General features: G+C 39.1%; 1 protein-coding gene across 6 annotated transcripts in view; it reads left to right on the top strand.

Annotated features, from left to right (window-relative positions):
• APLF (aprataxin and PNKP like factor) overlaps positions 1–20,977 on the top strand; it is a 22,403-nt gene extending 1,426 nt beyond the window's left edge. Inside the window, exons 2-5 of one of the 6 annotated variants that reach the window (XM_038132593.1) lie at positions 1,263–1,332; positions 2,721–6,044; positions 13,004–13,128; positions 19,117–20,977. In XM_038132593.1, coding sequence (XP_037988521.1) covers positions 5,686–6,044; positions 13,004–13,128; positions 19,117–19,322 — 690 coding nt within the window. In that variant the 5' untranslated portion in view covers positions 1,263–1,332; positions 2,721–5,685 and the 3' untranslated portion in view covers positions 19,323–20,977. Of the gene's footprint in view, positions 1–256; positions 6,045–13,003; positions 13,129–13,672; positions 14,526–19,116 lie in introns of those variants that run through there. The other 5 variants (XM_038132594.1, XM_038132592.1, XR_005256389.1 and 2 more) reach the window with 5 other exon arrangements.

Below are 20,977 nucleotides of genomic sequence, written 5' to 3'. Positions count from 1 at the left end.
ATGGCAAACATTCAGACCAACTTTTGTGTTTGAGTGAAAAGTGTATATTTATATTTGTAGTATGTGAGTAGATAAAATTGACTTTGTTTTGTCAGAGAAAAATCAGGAGGTTGATGCAAAAGTACCAACAGTTCATGCTGTTGAGATGTCCTGTATTCCATTGTTAATGGAACCAGCATGTTCCAGCTCTGAGGTACAGGGAGCTGCAAAAACAAGGAACAATGATGCTATCTCTAGATTGTTGGTGGGTGTTTAAGTTTTTAATGAAGTTTAATATTTGTAAGCATGTGTTGAAAGTTAAGGAGGTGTTATGGTCTCTATACAAATGAAATGTCAGCCTTTGCTGTAGTTGAGATTCCTGGGATGGACTGGCTCAGGAAATTCAAAATTATAATGTTGTTTTCAGTAAATAATGAATGTGACTTTGGTGTATTTGCATTGTTTTTACAGAGATTTAGAGTCTGGTTAGTTTCTGGAGAAAAAAAATTGTAGGAATGTTTGCGGGATTTTGGGGTTTTATTTCCTTGGACAAGTAGGCTTTTGTTAAACTTGCTATTTCTGTTATATCTGTGTAGGGAAACTCTAGAGCAAGGTGTTGGTAAAGCTCTTCTATGAATCTTTCAGTTTGTAGCCTTTTAGATATTTATTCCAAAGATCTAAGAAGTTCTGTTTTATTTTGTTTTGTTTTTACTGCATGAAGGTTCCTATAAATGTCGTTTTTCTAAGTGAGTGGAAACTGCAAAAAAAAGTAAAATATTTGAGCAATGGTCCCCATACAAAAAGTAGGTGGTTACCCAGACTGCTTTTGAAGGGCCTAAATAACTGAGTACAAGCTGTGGTCTAGTTTCCCCCCACTCTTCTGTAACTTGATAAAGGCACTAAACAGTAAATGTTCTTTCAGATTCCTCTTTCTACAATAATGAAATCAAAGAGTCAAAATCTATTCAAAGAAAGAGAGCGCTTCCATCTTGGATGCTGGGAAGAGATCCTCTCATGCAGAGGGTTTCCAAGCCTGTTACGACAGGACGTGGTTTTGCAGTGTGATAATGATTGCATTCCAATAGGCATTTCTGTGATACAATTTTTTAAATTATGATGGTGGTGGTAGGAAGTATTAATTTGCTACTTCTCTTTTCATGCTGTATGTGGGGCAGCTGACAAAGACTGACTTTTGTTGTCTCCTTTGTCATCAGCCCTAAGGATGTGATAGAGCTCTTTTTCATCAGTTAATTTCTTTCTGTTCTTTTTGTTTTTAATGCCAGATAATAAACTGTGTTTGTACAGCTGAGCGTTGGATCTTCAGGAGCCCTTTCCTGTAAACTTGCCTATTTTGTATGTAAATTCTAAGTAGTTTCTGTCTCTTTAATTCCTAGCGTTCTCCACACTTAAGTCACTGATGTTTTGCCCGTCTAAATTTAGATTCTTAATTTCACAGGTTTTAAAGGCAGGAGGATTTGGGTGGTGTTGCATGTTAGTTTTTTAATCATTACTGAATCAAACTTGGTTATTTAGTCTAAAGTTAATTCCTAGGAGGAGCAGTTCATTACAGTGTGATAGATTCTTACCAACATAAGGCTAAAATAGTGTTGCATTCTCTCCTGTTCTTGTGGGAAAAGAAATTGCTAGATGTGTCATGTGCTGCTGCTGCTGCCTAGCAGCAGTGACAGCAGCAGAAGGCCATGTTTAGTCACTGTCAGTGGGACTTTCTAACATGTCTGCCTTTGGTCCCGGGAGCTTCTAAAACTGCCATTAGACAAATTTTCTACATGGCATTTATTGCTCTTGTGACTTTTATTGATGGAACAGGAGGGCCAAAGCAGTGAGAGTTGGAAAGTATTTCTGTTATTCCCTGTGCTGAACACAGCACACCCCACCCTGTTGCCCCTTCTGTGGGGAGGTGTGAAGTGGTTTGGGTGCAAACTTGAGTTTCCTTTGCTGATCAGTCCAAGTGTATGAACTGTGGCTGGTGAGTGTGTGTCTGCTCCCCTGTGTGCAGCAGTTCTACTCTAGTGACTCTTTCCACCTGCTGTTTCTGCTGAGATGCTGTTATGGATTTGGCTCTTAATATCCAAGCAGGCCCACAGGAGTATGTTATGCAGTGTCTGGCCAGTTACTCCTTCCTTCCTGTTGTAAATAGAGGTGTCTGTGTGCACTGATGAGGGCAACTGTGGCTTTAAACACGTCAATCATGTGCCATCCACCACACTGCCTATTCTTTTCCCCAAAAGCTAGTTTGGAAAAAATTATAAGATTACAAAATCTGTATTTCAGTATTTTTTCTTTCATCTTCCTTCTAAATCTAGACTGTTCCCTCCTGCCATATTTATATAAGAATTGCATGGTGTTGAGTCCTGTACTGGTGTGATAGTTTTCTTATGTTTGTGCTTTTGTTTTGTATTTTTGGGGGAGTGGGGTTCGTTTCTCTATTTGTTTGTTTCTCTGCCAGTACTATAACGTTTGCTGTATGTATGAATATAATGTTTATTTCAAAGACTGAATGTTTTGGTTGTGTCGGTTTATGTGTGGGTGAGATGTATCTCAAGGCCTGACCTTGAGGGAACTGAGGATACATGCAAACACTGGAACTGTTAAAAAAGTCTTTTTCACAACTGCTGCTGCGCCTCATGCCATGTGCCCAGTGTTCTGGTTTAATGATTTCTAGTGTCAGGATTTCACTAAAAAGTTGCATTCTAAAAGTACCCTTTTTCTTTTTTTTTAAGGTAGTAGAAAGAAAAAAGGCCAAGGAAGGGGAGAGAAGGTCTTGCAGAGTCATTAAAATCAGAAGTACATGTACAGCAGAAAAAAAGACTAGCTTCTGAAGAAACTATAGAGGATTTTAAAAGTGGGGAGTAAAATAAAGGGAAAAGGAGCTGCCTTTCCATCCCTGTTCCTTTATTTCAGGTAACTTTTTGGCTCCAGGCAGAACCATCATATTGCAAAAAATGAGAATGTAGTTGGCAATGTCATGTGGAAGGTTGGGTCTACAACATAACGTTTTGTTCTGTGTGTTCTGATCACGATTCGTTGTTTTGAAATACCAGTCTTTTGGATAGGTCTGTAGCAAGGATCATGGAAGCCTGAGAGATTTGGTTTTCTGCATTTCCTTCAAAAGATCTGGGACTTGGGGCCCAAATATCCCACAGAGGTACCAGATTGAGAGCTTTGCAGCAAGAGGCAGGAGCACTTGGGCCAGAGCACTGCTCCTAGGAGTGGCTGGTGCATGTGGCTTCTTTTTCTGAGAGCCTTTGGGGATAGGTGATGGTGTGAAACTGATACAATGCAACACTGAGCTTCGCCCAATCTATTGCCATTCTAGTCGGTGAGGGTTTATGGTCAGATGAGGATGGTGTGTAGCTCAGCAACTGCTGTGTTTCAAAGGAAGGGAGCGTGGAGTGTGCTTATGCCACCATCTCAAAATCTGAGTCAAAAAAAGCAAAGGGGAAAAAAAAGTAACCTGAAACCCAAAACAATTTGTGGCAATGAGTGAACAGACCCTTTGGTCCAGCTGGTCTAGTCTCTCTGTGACCTCACAGTACAGCTGCATTTATAGGCAGTTAAATCCTTACTAACAGCATCCTGCAAATGGTGAAAAGAGAAGGATCATTGCTAAAGTCAAACAAAGCATATTCTGGTGAGAGCAAACGGAGGGTTTCACTGACTTGTTTCCTTTAAGTGTACCACTTGGGAAGGTGTTTTTAATGACTGGCATTTAAATTGCCTGGGTATGTTCTAGGATCTGATAAAATACTTATAATGCTTCTGACACTGAAAATTATTGGGGTTTTGGTTTTAAGGTTAATTGAAACAAACTGTGCAAGTAGTAGTAGTAGTAGTAGTAGTTTTTGTATAACAGTGGTCCACTAGGTCCATTAATAACAGCTGCTGAGCTATTTTCTTTTTGCCAGGTTATAAAATGACTACATATAAATGTGAGTGATGTCATTCATATTATAAAATGAATTAATTATTCAATTTTGCAATTTGTAAGTAGGAAGCCTTACTTGTTTTCACCTAATAGTTTCATAAATCATTTTAATTTCAAGTACAGTTTAAGAAATTGCTTTCAGGACTTTGCAGAGAAACTGATTTATTAGGGCAAGCAAGAGTAGTAACCATAAAGACCTCTGAAAGACTGTAATTTGGATAGCAGAGCTTAAATCGTGGTCTTGCTGTTGTGTTTTAGGTGATTGAGAAAATGCTCTGTAGGGAAGAAAGCAAAAATATTTGAATTGTTGTGGTTGGTAGCAGCCACCAGAGACTGTCCCAGTGCTGAGTGCTGGTGGCTTTTCGTTTCCCTGGATCACAGCCTGGTGTGTAACCAGGGAATCAGTGTGAACCTTCTATCTCCTTATGTACAATACAGGCAATGGGTGGAAAGACATGGTAGAGAACTTAGAAGTGGTAGTGGCAAATAACAGTAATTAATGCTTTATTTTGCAAAGAAAGGCTTATTTCTTAAATTGCAGTTGATTGCTGAGCTGTATTTTGGGAGCTGTCTTTGTCTCCTAGTTGAGTCACTAAATATGCTTCTGTCAGGATTATCTGATGTTAATGCTGACTTTGCCCTTTCTTAATCAAGTTGCTGCTCAAATGTAATTGGTTTTGGATAACATTTTATGAGACTTGCTTGGAAAGGAACAAAATCAAATCAGAAATCGCTGGTTGATTTTCAGGCTCGGCAAAACTCACCTGTGTAAGCTAAGTATGAATTTACTGGAGGGGAAACACAGATAATAATCTTCAGAAAGCACAGACATTTGAATAATTTTGTGATGTATCCACATAGTTCAGCCTTGAATGTAATATGCTTCCAGGTAATGTCTCAATTGTCAGGACAGTGTTTTTTCCTCAGTTGTGTATCTCAAATTCTTTTTCTAAAGAACACATTTCTTATTTTAAATGTACATTTTTTTCCAAAATTTAAAATGCAGTTTGTGTCAAAACTGAAATATTTGCTTAATGGTGTCTGTGACAGACTGTTGTGATTTGGAGTCATGAGCTGAAGCATTTCAGATGTATCAGTGTGGGATTAACCTCAGGGTATGTGTCCTGAGTTCTCATATATCTTCTATATAGATAAATACATATATACTCCATGTATCTGGGTGCTTAAATTATTAGGAAATTAATTAAATTAGTAAGTGATTCCTTAATCATTTAAATTGATTCATGGGTAGCAGTCTACATTCCTCTACAGTCTATTACATCTTCACCTGTATAATCTCCATTAATTTTTCAGGAGCAATACTTTAAATTGTAAGTTAATGTAAACTAGTTCTTGGACTGTTCACAAACTGAGGTGATGAGAGAAGAGGTCATGTGAGGGAACTGAAGCTGAGGAAAGAAGCTGTTAGATAAGTTTTTCTTTAAGTTTTTCTTTTAAAATGAGTTTTTCTTGTGTGTTTTCTGAACTTGAGGTTTTCATTCAGCAGCTGTGTTTAGCAGTGAACTTGACTCAAGTAAACTTGAGTTTAGGAGGTGGAGAAGAAGATTTTTAAAGTCTAGACCAGGTGAACTTTCAAGTTCCTTTCTAAATTGGGCTGTTCTGTGACTCATTTTGAAAGGAGGGATGTTGAGGCAAAGTTTTACTTCAAAGTTTTTCATTCTGAGGAGTGTAAATTTTCAGGTTCTTCAAAGTGTAACCTTGTTCCACAGAATACATCTGAATTTCCTCTTGAGACTGCTATGAGAGATATGGAAGGAAGTAGCAAGACTGGAAAAACAAACCCTGAAAATTCTCTGGAAAAAAATGATGGGCAGCTGCATGGCAAATGGTCTAAAAGAGTAGGTCAGATCTCCGGTAAAGACAATAGAATTGAGGAAACAGAAAACAAAGAGCACATTGCTGGTTCTACAAGCCAACAAGCTCACTGGGGCAGGACTTACCCATATCTTAGTGCTCAGGAAGGGATTCTTGAGCCTGATGCAAATCTGAAGTACAACACTGGGATTTTTGATTCAGCCAGAAGTGCAGATGCTTCAGAAAGCTCCAAACAGATGCAGCATAAGAGGACACCTTGCAAGTATGGAAGTGGCTGTTCCAGGTAAAGCAAAATCAATACTAGCTTGGTCTAGCTTGTTATTCAGAAATAATGTATTAGCCATGGAAGAGAAAACTAAAGTTGTTACAAGCTTCAATTTGGAAAAAAAAGTCTTTGTTGCACAGGGGTCTGATCAGAAACAAATAGCAGAACACTAATTTTAGAGGGATAAAAGGTGGAGCTGGGATGTCTTGCTAACTCCTAATACAACCCAAACAAGAGATGATGTACTTGAGCAAGCTAAAAGATGAAGTGTTGCAGGGAATAAAAGATAAAGGTCCATTATAAAAGGAAAATAAATAAAAGACCTGTGTGTATGGTATGAGGTACTAGCAGGGAGAAGCGATGTAAAAGGTTTAAATGCCCAACACAGACCCTGTAGGTTTGTTTTTTTAGCAGATGAGACTTATATGAAAGAATATAGTGTTTATTGAAGTTACTCCCTGCTTTGTGATCTGAATGTTTAAAAATACTTATTATTTGTTATCCATAAATAATCAAGAATTTCTCTTACTATAACTTGGTGTTTCTGCATTATTTTAAAGCTTTCAGTCACCCCTAAAACCACAACAAAGCATACTTAGAACTCGAGGTTAATCCTTATCTGGACAGTCTTTGGAAATACTGCAAGTGAGGAATAACAGGTGTTTTTCCTCTTCTTTTCACTCATAGCCTTTCAAGATGGGTGTGGTAGAAGATTTGTCATACAAATGTTCCAGAGAAGTTCCAAAATACCAGTGCTGGGTGTCTGGCCTCCTACTAGTTCTTTCTGCCCAGAAAAGATCTGTAGTGTCCTGTGGTGTTACATTGAAGGGAAGGCTGAAATCTAGAGGTGCTCTTGAGTCTACAAAATGCCCAGTGACCTGTGAACTACATTTAGGAGAAGGTTTTCAGCTCTAGGTAATCCCATGTACTTTGTAAATACAAAACACAAGGCTAATGCAGGAAACAGCAGATCTTGTGACTTTTTAAATCTTCCTCCAAGGGGCTTCAGCAATAATAAAAGCAATGAGTTTGGTTAGGAACCAAACAAAACACAAGTGACTGGCTTCCTGTATATTTGGTGATCCTGATGCTGAGATAACTGAATATCAAAATTGTAAAGCTGTTGTGTTCATGAGCACATCACATGTCGGTTTTCATGTAACTTTGACATATCTCATTTTTTCTCCTTAATGATTATGACAAAAGCGTGTCTTATTAGACAGTTCTGTTGATCCAGTAGTGCAAATGCAGCCTCTGGTTTGCTCCAGCTACTTTGAATTTTGCTGAGACAGGTTTTGCCCTGTGTGGGTATTAAGGAGATTTAATGCTCTGCTATGAAGAAATATTCCTTATTTTTAGGAAGGCAGATCTTAGGCACTGGTAATAAGGTGTAGGAGTCTGTATGTGCACATTTCTTCCTGGGTCTCTTGATTGTGAAACATTTGGCAGCAATGCTTTCGGAAAGTATTGCTTTATAAAAAGAAAAGAATGTTCTGAAATAAGAAACAGCAATCTTACTTTGTCAGAGAAATTTGTAAATAGGAAGAATCAAAAATGTCAGCTTTGATCTTCAGGAAATAGTATGAAACTCAACTTGTTTGCTCGCAGCAAAAGAAATATGCTTTCCAGTCTGTCTTTGTATTTTCTTTTAGTTCAGGGCCCCTAAGTAGTTGTTTCTGTGTGGTGACAAAAATGTGTTAGAGCAAAGATTAAATGTTAGTTCTAGATATTTGACTACATTTCATTAGTAGCAAACATCTAGCAAGTAAATTTGTAACCCATAGCTTAGTTTCTTCATTTATGAATTTGAAAACACAGCTTTTGAAAGAGTTAAACTTGATGTACACCTCTTGCTCCAAGGAGCCTTCGTGTCACCTCACCTTCATTCACTATCACTTTCTGAGGTGGCCAAATTCAAAGGAGCTGCTGTTATCATTAGGAGACAAAGTGCTCTGTTTATGTTGTAGCTGCCTTTATTTGTTATCGGGGAATTAGCCCTCTGAATGCTGTCACGTGTTTTTGTCTGCTGCTTGCTTTTCTGAAGTTAGCAGAATAAGGAATTAAAATAAATCTGCCACCACCACCCTTTTTGAAGGCCACCATAGAAGAGGTATAGGAGACCTGAACTCTCATCTCTGAAACTGGAACTCACAATCTTTTTTCCACAATTCAGTCCTTTTGCCATAGCCTGGAGTGCAGTTCTCTACTGACTTGAGGGTGTGTATATCTCTCCCAGAGCTGTCAGAGCAGGGAATGTTCAACAAATGTTTGGATTTGTTTGTGAGTTCTTCTAAATATATTGCTGTTTGTTTGTTTATTAAAATAAGTATTTTTCCTTTCACTCTAAGCTTGTAAATCAGGCAGCTAAAGACCTGCATCTGTCTTTTTTTTTTTCCCTTGAGTCCTGTCTCCTATATTTTAATTAAGAATTAAAACATAGAACTAATAAACGTGTTATGTGCAGTCATGGCATAACTTCAGGCTTGAATTCTATGGCTTTATAAGCCGTGCTGGTAATTCATTACATTTTCACTAGGAGGTTCTTTCAGTAGCTGAAGAAATAAGCCTATGAGATAGCAAGGGGTCTTCTGGGTGGGATTGTGAGGAGTCAGGATTCTGAACTGGTCAGTTAAATTTGCTTTATAAAAAGTTTTTAAAGTTGCTTTTTATAGCTACACAGATGAGTAACTGTCTTAAATATTTCACTGAACAATATTCAAGTTGTGCTTGAGGATGATTGCATTGATTCTGAAGAAGTTTTAAAGTTTTATTTGCATAGTTTTAGTTCACATAGTTTCCTGTATCATGAAGTGTTCAGTACACAAATTTAGAGTTTCTGTGAAAGCAAAGCTGCAGTAACTGTGTCAGTATGTTTATATGAAGGCAACAGTAATAAAAAATTCTTATTAAAATAGCCTTCTAATTGGTTATTTTTCATGCAAGTAAAGCCTAATGATTTTGTTTTGATCAAATGAATTAACACATTCCTGTGCACTGAGGCTTTGTTGTGAAATAATTAACTTTGGAGTGCAACTTAGAGTGTTATAGATGTGCTCCTGTAACTCAAATATCTTATGTCTACAAATAAATATAAAAAAATCCCGAACAAAACCTTTAAGGAAGAAGCCTTAGGGTTTTTCTGAAAAAAGGGAAGATGTTTGCTTATTCGCTATGCACTTCTCTGCTTCCTTTTAGCTTGTGTGGTATTGTTGCACTACACGTAGAATAAATATAAATTAGCCAGGTAAAGCTAAGATAAAGTAGGCTGTTTCTACTGAGCATCTGAGGTAGGACATGTTCAAGAGATAGGACATGTTTGATGTGCTCCACAGGTAATGTATAATTTGAGGAGCATCATCTACTGGCCCAAAGACTCTTGAAGCCTAGTGACAAGGACTTATACATCACAACTCTTTTGTTGCTCTTCCTTCTTTCTCCCTGTTATAAATGTGTCAAAATTCATAGGCGAATAAAGTGATGTGCTGAATGTAATATAGTTATATATGTGAACATAGTGGAATAAGCTAAGGTTGGTTATGAGAAGATTGGGGTTTTTTTACTATCACAGGAGGCTTGCCCAGGCAAGTTCCAAAAGCTAAGGAAAAGTGGCTTTCAGGGGTTGGAAAACCTATTGTCATACACATACCACACATAGTCTTGCTACATTTACATGTGAAGAAGGGGAAGCAGCACAGTGTAGTGATGATATTTTGTGAGAATCCCTTTGCTAGGATTTTCTTCTCCTGAGAAGCTGAGAGGGCCTCAGTTTCAAGTGTAAACAATTTGTTATCTAGTACTGTGGAATGCAGCAGGTGCTTTCTTGATTGGTCGATGTGGGATGTTTCTAATTGCTGACCAATCAAGAGGGCAGCAGCTCTTGGACTCTCTGGGAGTCATAGAACTTTATTATTCATTCCTTTCTATTCCTGTCTCGCCTTCTGATGAATCTTTCTCTCTGTTCTTTGTAGTATAGTTATAGTGTGGTCTTTTTTAATGTAATATATATCATGATATGATAAACCAGCCTTCTGAAATGGAGTCAAGATCTCTACTTCCCTTCACCAAGTCCTAACTGCCCTGAAGACCACTGCATCAGCACAGGATTTCAGAAATTTTAACTAAGTAAAGAGTAAGCCATTAGTGGCACACCTGGCTACAGATAGCCAGGGGAGATGACATATCCAATGGTAATCCATTCAAGCCTATAGTCCGTTTGTGGGAAATCCCTTAACGTGCAAAGGACTACCAGTAAGGGACTGTTCAGCTTGTATATCTTCCCAGATGTGGGTTTTGTGTACTGTAAGCGTGGCTTTCAAGTTCTGTCTAGCAGGAGACAAGAAGCTTATGAATTATTCCCAAGACATCAAGAACTGGACCGTCTTCCATCTGATAGCTTTATCCTGAGACCGGAGAAGCTTTGGGACTTACTTGATTAAGAAAAGGACAAAGGACATCCTGGCCTACAGCAAGAAAAAGAGTATAAGAACTGGACTCGGACACTGCTATGGTGTGCCACTTCCACTCTGATGCATACAGGGGCTCAGAGCTGTGTAGGTGTGTCACCCAGAGCCTAGTCCTGGGCAAGACTCTGTATGATCGATTCGTGGCTGACCCAGATTTTGTCATTCGAACATGAAATAAATTTTATACTTTGTTATTTTATCATAATTTGGCTCTTGCAAATTATTGATTCGATTTAATTGCAAATACGTTTATAACATCCCCTACTTCTTTTTCTTTTTTTCCCCCTCTCCTTCAATAATGGCTGTTTGGTGTTGTCCAAGTAGGTCTTGAAGCAACAGTTTAAAAGGAAATGGATACTTCCTAAAATACAATAAATCTGCTAGTTGACAGCTATTAGTCCTTCTTTCCATGGCAACTATGATGCTTTATATATCTTGATGTAGGAATAAGGATTAAAATTAAATCAAGGAACATCAGTTGCTGCTCTGTCTCTTTCCGAAGATAAATTGTATTTCATGTGACTGAGAATTCTTGCTATTACTGCAAGTATGTTAGTTCTGCACATTAAGAAAACAAAGTGGCAAATAGCCTCTGAATGATTTGGTTTCATCCAATTTATTTTTAATGGGGAAAGAAGTAGGCAGCCAGTCTGAATTTGTCACAAGAAGTGATGCTTCATGAGAATTTGTTCTGGAATAAAAGACTGCAACCTTGCAGTAGTTTCTAGTGAAACATTATTCAATTATCCTACAGTTTGTAGAAGCAACAAAAGACCAGGGCAAGAAGCCTACTGCATATGTAAGTAGATCCAAGGTATACTGGATCTTTGATAAGTGGCTTATGGACGAGTTTATCTGTAGCTTGCTTGTGGAGTTTCCTGAGTGAAAGATACCTAGCAAATGGAGATTTAAAGAATTAATACTAAATAGCTGGTTGTGGAGGATTTTGTGAACAGCTGGCTAGCTGAGAAATATCACGATGGCATAATACCGTTAGTTAAACAAGAAGGAGATAAGCATGGGAACTAGCAATTAGTGTGAGACAGGGGTGCTGTGGCCTTGGTACAATAGCAGGATAAGGAGGATGATGATCTTAGGTTAGAAATATGAAGAAACACAGAAAATCTGTAACAGTATACCCACAAGAATGTAAAACTAGGTGCAGCTGGCTGATAAGCAACTAACCAACAATGAGCTCGCTTTTTGCAATATGCATTAGTCTCATTAACACCAATATAAATATGTGTGGCTATCAATAAAGTTTGGGATTTGCTGATCACTCATATTGAGTGCCGCTTTTCTCCTGCTGTCCTCAACAGCTGGTATTTCTCAAATGCTAAAAGGAGGCCTGAATGGCCAGCAGAGCTCACAGTGTTTAAATAATCCTTTTGTAAAAGCTGTAACAAATGCTCTTTTGTTATAGTGGTAGTTGAAATGCTAAAGTGAATATTGAGTCTCCTCTATGAAGTTCAGAAGAGGTACTTGTGAGTTTAAAGGAGTTTCTCTGATCAATGAGGAAGTTGCTGTGTATGGAGGTGGCTGCACACATCCTTGGTGTGTTCCATACCTGCTTCTAAATGCAGCTGTACCAAGTCTAAGCTGACGCAGTAACTACTCTGTAGCTGAAAGTTGTTATTCCTCCTGCTTGAGGCAGGCAGCTCACTTTTATAATTTGCACAAACACACTACAGGTTATGTACTCTGGGAATGATTGAGGTAATCAATAAAGTATTTTGCAGATGTCTTTTGGAAAATAATTTATTTTAAAATCTCACATTTCTTGCTTCTCAGTATTACACTTGGAAAAAAGTCTACAAGAAATTACAGTGAAAAAGTAGATTTGCTACTAGTATGTTAATTTTGATGTAATTTTTTTAGCCTTTTTTGATCTGTCACATGAATTTCTCTTGAAGTGGGAACTTAATTTTTTGTGCTCTTTTTAACTCCACTTACAACAGTTCTAGAAAGAAGACAACTCTTCTTTAAGTGATGTTTATGACTGTCTAGTCTTGAGTGGTGTGTGTACAAAGCTCTTGCCTAGAAGTGGTAGAAATGTTCTTTCAGTGATGCATAAATTTGTGTTCCCTACTTGTTCACCTCGGATTCAAATGTTGTAGAGCAAGAAGTTGTGGATGATGGTCTTGTGCTGTCCTCACCAACACTGGTGTGACTCAGCTGCACGTGAATTTGTTAATGTCTTATGGTACAACTTCATGTCAGCATACTAATTTGTAATTCAAATAAAGCCTTTTGTTCATGTGTTGGAGGTCTGAAACTTAAAGCTGATGGGAAATAGGAAAATTCCTGGTTTAACTTCTGTTGCAGCAGGTGCTAAGACAAGATTTCTTCTGTTGTCCTGAAAGTAGGTCATACATTCTGCATCAAGTTAAACATTAAAAGCTCCTCTTCATGTAACCACAGAAAAATGAGCTGTCAATGATTCAGTAACATGTTTAATGTGTCCTCTCTTGTGTTGAAATGGAACAGTTTCAGTGTGTATTTGTCTTTTTGCAGGAAGAATCCCATTCACTTCCAGCAGTTCAGTCATCCTAATGATGATGACTATCACAAATGGAGATGGTGGCTCAGGATGACAATGACAGCCAGCCTGAGTGTCCATATGGAACAGCTTGTTATCGGTGAGAAACACATGCAAAGTGGCTCTTCTTGTTGACAGATTAAGAATGTTCTCCCCTGCAGTTGCAGAAGGACAGTAGAACAATGACTAATTTTTGATGTTTACTTTGGCTGTAGCCCTCCGAAATTTACCACAGTCTGACTGCTACCCTTAAAGCACCCAAGTCTGTGCATATTTTTAACACTGACACACTAAAAATCACTATTTTGGTAATTATGTCAGCTGTCAGAGATGAAAACTTGACTATTCAAAGAGCCTATTCAGTAACCTGGAGATCAACACTCTTCAACATTCAGTAAATTGTTCTTTTAGATAACCAATTTATTGTCACATGTTTTTCTTGATCTGTAACTTTTAGTTTAAATTTTGGTAATGTATTTGTTGAGATTTTATAAAAAAACCAATTTTAGTCAGTACTTGATTTGTTACAAAGCATAATTGAGGTAACAGCAATAAAATCCAGTTTATGGCTGATGGCTGTTTCTTGTAAGCACTGTTGATTTTCTTCAAAATACTGTTTTATTCCATTGTTTTTCACTATCTAGGTTTTACATGTTTAGCAGACTGCATAATTATCACAATGGACAAGAAGATCTATTTTGAGGCAATAGCATTTCTATAGGAGCATATTGAAACTGGTGGCTGCTGTTAAAAATTGTTTCTGCACATAAATATTTTCTCCTGGAAAGTGTGGTTGTCCTAAAGAGCATGATTATGTATGAAATGTAACAAAATGAGGACTGCTCTTAAGAAAAAGCCTTGGTGATACTCAGGTAATACAGAAAAAGTGGTTCTCTTAAAAACACCTGTGAGATGAATTTTCCATCTCAGGCTGAAGGATGCAGACTTATATCAGTAACAAAATTGCCAACATGCTTCTCAGGAGTACAATGGATGCTTTATCTAAACCTCAAACTGGCTCTCCTTCCAGATGAGACAGCCTCTGTGTTGCATTAGTTGGTAATTTCTTAATCTGTGTTTCATTCTTTGGGGATAGAGGAAAGGAGGCACTCATGAAAAATTGACCATTCTTTTGATGAAGCAACAGATATAATTTGAAGGGATTTTGTGTTAATTTTGTTGTCCTTATCTGTTGGCTATTACTTGACTGTTCTAAATGGTGTACCTTGAAAATTATCCATAAAATACCAGGGAATTCTGCACTTTTGAAATGTGGAACAAGGTGATGGAATCAAGCTTTTACTGTTTTCTTCTTTGCAGGAAGAGTCAGATTTCTCATCTCTTCCCTTGTCCTGGGGACCTCACAAAGACCACAAGTTTCCTGTTGTAGCAGTTCTAAGAATAACCCTTACTGGCAGGGTTCCCTCTGTCCTGACTGACAACTTCCCTTTCTTTAGTAACTGGAAGAGGAACATGACAACGAGCTTCAAGCAATGGCGAGTGTATTCTGTAGTTATGAGTGGGCACATCAACCTGGGCCACCATTGGTCTGCTGTGGCTCTTTTGGCATTCAGTAGTGCTGGAGATGCTTGATAATACTTTGCTGAGGAGAAACTAGTCATTATTTTAGTAAAATCCTTCTTGTTTTCTTACAAGTAATAGTCCTTCAGTTGCATTTGTGCCAGTCTTCCTGGATAATCATACCTGTATTTTCCTAGAAGCAGACAAGAAAACAAACATATTTTAAGGAGAGACACATATGGCTAAATGGTGTCTTCCATCTTCACTCCTTACACAGCAGCCGTAATAGGATGAAAGGAATCCAGTATTTCATGCACAGCTAGTTAAGGTTTCCTTATAAAGAGTGATTGCTCCTGCAACATGGAGATACTCCCTCTGACCTTTAAATAACTTTTGGGTGATAATCTGTCCATGTGCTAATGAACTTGCTTACTCTTACAGTGAGGTATTGACTTTTCAGGGCTTGTTAGGATCAAAGTATGGAAGTTATGTATGTTGGGGGCACATAGACTCAAGTTTTAAACATGCTGTCTTGGTTTGAAAAGACAGGTGTCTTCTAAGGAAGGCAAGAGCCTCCCTTGAAATGGAAAATGTAAAGCCCCCTCCCTCCAAAATACTATAATTTTGAAATTAAAAGGCTCTCTGGCAAAGACATGGGAATAGGAATAACAGTTCTTTACTAGGAAAACTAAAAATACAAATGCAATAGTACAAACAAAAAAAATAAACACTGACAGAGTCAGTGAGAGTCATACAACCTGACATGCTGTGGGTCAGGGTGTTGGTAGCAGTCCAATTGCAATGGTGGCTGCAGTCCTCCTGGAGTGACAGGTGTGGTTCTGTTGAAGCAGTGATCCTGTAGAAGGGTGTAGTTTTCCTCTGAAGGCCCAGTGGTGGTGTAGATGGCCCTGGTCTTCCTCTGGGAATCCAGTGGAGAAGAAAGCTGCTCCTTGGGGAATCCAGTGGGAAAAGGGCTGCCTCTGGTGTTCCAAATCTCTGATTATATCCACGTAGGAATGTTTGGCTCCTCCCCCCAGGCAGAGCTTCTCATAATGGGATGATGTAATTTTATCAGTCATGCGGTGACACATGCGGGCCAGACATGGCCTCCTAACAGAAGATATTTCCTGGAGAGAGGATTGGTTGTGGAACAGATAAAGAAAACTGCCCAAATAACAGAAGATAACTGCCACACCTCTAACAGATAGGAACAGAATACCCACATATCTTACAACCCAGAACACATGCTTAGGTCTCCTTGCAGGATTCTTTTGTGTGTCGTCTTCCAAATGTGAAGCTTCCTGTGCTTTCTAAAATTAAAAGTGAGCTTTAAAGAGCAGTCTGAAAGTCTGATGCTGTGCAGTCTTCGCTTTCCGTGACCAGAGTAAGGCAGTAGGGTGTAGAACTCTTGCATTTTGAGTGGGAGTGGGAACTGGCTTGCCTTCTTTCAGACCACCAAGACTGGCTGGGAATTTCCTAAAGAAATCTTCAAAAAAGATCTGCTTTCTACAGAAAGTAAACAAAAGTGCAAATAGTTGTAGTTAGCTTTCTAGGCAAAGTGTTTTGGCCTCTATTTCTGTTCTGGGTGAATGCAGGAAGTTGTTTTAAACTTTCCACTGAGAAAATTCTTTGCCATACCATTTTCTTATCAAGTTTGTGTGCACTTTGGCTATCACCAAATATTTGCTATGCTTATATCTGTGCACCAGCATGTTCTGAGGCATGTTTGTTACCTGACTGCTTTAGTGTGTATCCTGTGATACAAGTACCAACCCCATCTTGATCAGAGGTCTGTGGTAGACTCTTTGTTGCAGTGTGTTGAGGCATGCACTGAGTGGTGAAGATTTTAGAATTGAGCAGGCTGGGCTGTGTGCATATCTAAAAGTCCAGATCTGTTCTTGAAGGTTTTAAATTGCAGTTGTGCCTCTGATAAGAGCACGTTCCTTACCCAAATAGTAGGGTGCACCCTGCCCCTTGTGTGTGCAGCTGATGGTCAGGCAGGGATGACTCTGAAGGAAGAAGTGCTGCTCTTGTAGCATATAAACTTTGCACACAGAAGTGAAATTGTCTGTCACATTCAATTTTTCTTACTAAGAACAAACTCTGGAAGAATTTATATTATGCACTCCCAGGAAAAAAGGGAATTAATTTATTAAGTTCTGTTCATATTTACTATTTTTAAAAAATTGTAATGTTTTGTTGACTGGTTTACTTAGCTCTGTGGAGGGCAAAGCTTATAAAAGGTGGTGCTCAGCAAGTTCACACCTGAGGCCATCATAGCACATCCTGAAGTGTCAGACAGACAGCAAGGGCTCCATTAACCTTTATTTTGTCATATTTGGTGCAACTGCACCATTAGACACAGCAGAATTAAATTTTCTGCAAGTGTATTTAAATTCCACCAGCCAAGAGAAGAGGGGAGCGAGCCCTCCACATGACAGTTAACATGTTTAGCTTTTAAGTATAATTGCTGCCAGAAATGCCTGTAGAGAGTGTTCTGAAAAATAATCTGAGGCAAATTACTGGGGAATAATTGTAGGGAAGGAATTGAAAAAAAAAAAGAGTTGTGCTGTTTTTAAATTGTCACTAGTGAATGACTTCTCTAGGTTGTTGCTACTGACACGAATTGTGGCTGGTGTTTGTGGGTCCCAGGACGAGGGAAGAGATGAGAATCTTGACTCCATATTTTGGAAGGCTGATTTATTATTTTATGATTTATATTATATTAAAAGTGCTATACTAAAACTATACTAAAGAATAGAGAGAAAATACATCAGAAAGCTAGAAAGGAATGAATAATAAAAACTCGTGACAGACCAGAGAGTCTGACACAGCTGGCTGTGTTTGGTCATTAGGTAAAAACAATTCACATGAGACCAATCAAGGATGCACCTGTTGGTAAACTAGCTCTAGACCACATTTCACAGTCATCAGGTAATTATTGTTTACATTTCTTTTCTGAGGCTTCTCAGCTTCTCAGGAGAAAAATCCTGGTGAAGGGATTTTTCATAAAATATGACAGTGACAATGAATAACACCCTGTAGCCATGGAATATGCAGGATTTTCCTACATACTTTTTTGCGGGTTTTCTAGCAAGCTGATTAGCTCACTTCAAAAAAGAAAGTTTGGGAAGGAGCATTAAGCAAGCTTTTTTCCCCCATGTCAAGGAGATACTTCCATAGAAAGTTTTGAGGTTATCTTTATAGATAGGCTACTAGAGGAAAGGCAGAATTGAGCTTAATCACCAGCTTTAGGGGCTGCAGGACTGAATTAAACTACAGCGGAAAGAAGTGGAGAAGAAAGGCATAAAAGGAAGTGCATCACTCACTGCTGAAATCAAGGTGTTGATATATGGGGAGGGAGAACATAGTATGCACTTCTTACATTTGTAAGAAGAATATGGAAGTTATCACTATTTTGCCAGCATTCCTTCTTCTGTTGTAAAATATCGCTCACAATGCTGTGAAAGTGGCAAAGGGCTTTTCTTTGATAAGCAGCTCTTGGGCTTATTATTCTCATAACCTTAGTCTGAGAAGAGGGATTTTGTTCTTCAGCGTCTTCATTTTTACCCCTCCCCTCCAAGACATAATTAATTCTGCAAGGACTATAGTCTGTGATTCTGCTGGTTATGGGCTAACGTGGTATCTTGGTTTGAGACAAATAGGGAGGAAACATCCTGAAATGAATGTGCCCTCCCAATTATGGCATGATTAATTTCCTCTGAAGTCTGTTAAACAATAAGCCAGCAAGCATAAAAAGGAAGGTAATTCTGGAATAGGAGCATTCCCACTCACAGAAGAGTGCGACTGAAAGTGGCTGTAGTCTGGCTACGTGAGGTGCTGGTGGTGGTGTTTGTGCCTGGAGCTCTGACCTGAGGTTTCAAGAGTTTGCTGAGAATTGTTTATGGTTAATTTAAAGAGTTAGGCTTTGGGCTGTAGCTAAAGGAAAAAAAACCAAATTCATAGTTTCATATGAAAGCTGGTGACAACTGCTCAACAGATAAGTTAGCTAGACCGATATCATTGCATGGTTATTTCTAGATAAGGTAAGAATGCGAAACTGGGAGGGTGGGAGGCAGAGGAATGAACATGATTTTACTCAGACATGTGAAATAAGGATAGAATAAGACATGATTGGAATATTAAGAGGCCATGGCTAGTTAGGAATTTTGGACATTTAGGAAAAGAGGTGACACAGATGTTGAGAACAAGGTTGAAACACATCTGCCAAAATGCATTTCTGAACGAAATGACTTTCAGAAGGGAAATACAGACTATCCAGCATGAAGGCAAGTGGAGAACATAGGAGGTGAGTGATCTAGAAGATTTTCTTCTCTCGTGTGAAGCTATTAGTTTCCAAAGACTAAGAATATGATGGATGGATGGAGACAGAAAATTTAGGGTCAAAGTAGCCATCTAGCAATAGCTAGAGGCTTAACTGGAAGATAGAATGACCTAAACAGTACATCTTTCTTGTGAAAAGAGACGCTTTACTATGTGGGCACTGGTAGGGATCTTGAACTCTACATTTAATAGTCATGAATACATGACATTTTTGTCCCCACAGGAAAAAGGGCTGTGAAGAAGGACAGTGTCAATGATGGTGCAGCCAGTGAATATGACCTCAATGATGGCTTTATAGATGAGGAGGAGGAGGAGTGCAAACCTACTGATGAAGACTCAGACTGGGAACCAAGTTCAGAAGAAAAGGATAACGAAGATGTTGACACACGTGTGCAAGAAACATGTAGATTTGTTAGGATCAAAAAATAGCTGCTGAGAACAGCCTTATAAATGTCCAGTGTGGTTGTGTTAACACATGGTTGCACAAAGGAGAGGAATTGTTTGAAATTTATTTTTCCATGATGTAGGCAGTACAGGAAGGTAATAATGGAGGTGAGGGGATTCTGCAATGCCTTTCTTAGCCATATGTATTATTTTTGGGCTGGTGTGGTGTTTGTTTTATTAAGTTGTGGACCCAGAGGATAGAGCTCAGAAATTTTGGTGGGGTTTTTTTGTTGTTTTTGTTTGTTTGTTTTTTGCAATGCCATTGGTATCTTGTATTTTGAAATACAGTTATAAAGGTTGTTAAAACTTCATCTTCCTGTGCTTGAAAGAAATGTTGGTAGGAAAGCCTAAGCCATTTTTATTGTGCAGTTAGTGCCGTTTTAAACTTCATTATTCTGCTTCCATCTTTCCCAGTTGTTTTGTTGATTCTCTTGAGGTACAGTAGTTAAATACAGGTTGTCTAAATCACTTGAGAACAGGATCTCAGTGTATTGAACCACTTGATTGGGTCGACAAGAAGTGTTATTTGCTCTAATTACAACAGTACCTCTTTCTGTGTACATCACAGAAATGTTTCCATTTTCAGCAAAGTCTCAATGACTGTATTTTTGCACAATTAAACGTGTAACATACAGTGGGAAAAGCATGTAACTGTGTCTCTGATTTCTAAAGACACTGTTGGAAGATCTTGCCTTCAGTGTGTTCATCACTCACTTGAGCTTCCTGGAAAGCAAGTTAAAAGGTTTTACTGTATTTTGGGACAGAGGACTTGGAGCCCTGTGAATTTGGCACCTTTTTTTGGTCAAAGTCCTGAAGTTCAGCAGGAGAAGCATTCTAGTATGGCTTCAAATAGGCATCCAAATACACACCAGCTGGTTTTATGGACTTTTCAGGAGGACTTTGTGGATGTGCCCTCTACAACTCCAATGCCCTGATTTTTGACTGAGCTGGTGTGCTTGTCTTGTTGTGAAGAGGCTCCTCTTATAGGAAAAACTGCCAAGGGGAACTCAAACCAAGCATTGCCTGGGCCTTGCCACTGCTGCATTGAGCTGTGTGCAGACTCAGCTCTCAGTAGCCCTGAGATGTCCTGCTCCCATCACGCTGGGGCCATCTTGGGCAGGGAAGTTGCCCTTTGAAGGAAGCTGCTCGCCTCAGGGGAAGCTGCCCTCATGGCCAGGAGGCAGGAGAGCACAGACCTGGCTTGAGCTGGGCTGTGTCACAGAGGAACTGTCTCAGTCCTGCCCAGGAGGCACCTCCACAAGGAGGTGCATGCAGCTGCCACAGGCTGGAGTAGCGCTCTCTGGAGGAAGAGGAGAAGGGGGAGCCAGCCTCATGCTGAGGTGCTGGCAGAGGAAGAAGCCACTTTCCTCTGGAGCACAGGAGAGGTGTGCTCCAGGCTATGGGATGTAAGAGGGGACTGTGCAGCCTCAGGTCCCAGCAGTTCAGAGGCTGGGCACTGGGGATAGACCTTGTGGACCTCAGCTGCTGCCTGTTTCTACCTCATTACACACACCCCCTTGGCACTTGGAAACTTCCATTCTTGTAGGGTCATCTTGGTCCTTACAGATTCTGCTGAAAGGGGAAGCATTCTTTTTGACAGATTTCTCAGATAAAAATGAAGTGTCAATGTGGCAATATTA

The sequence above is a fragment of the Motacilla alba genome, chromosome 3, assembly GCF_015832195.1.
Source record: "Motacilla alba alba isolate MOTALB_02 chromosome 3, Motacilla_alba_V1.0_pri, whole genome shotgun sequence".
In the NCBI taxonomy this organism is placed as follows: Eukaryota; Metazoa; Chordata; class Aves; order Passeriformes; family Motacillidae; genus Motacilla; species Motacilla alba.
Note: the sequence above shows the minus strand (reverse complement) of the source record. Positions and strands in the feature narration are given on the sequence as shown.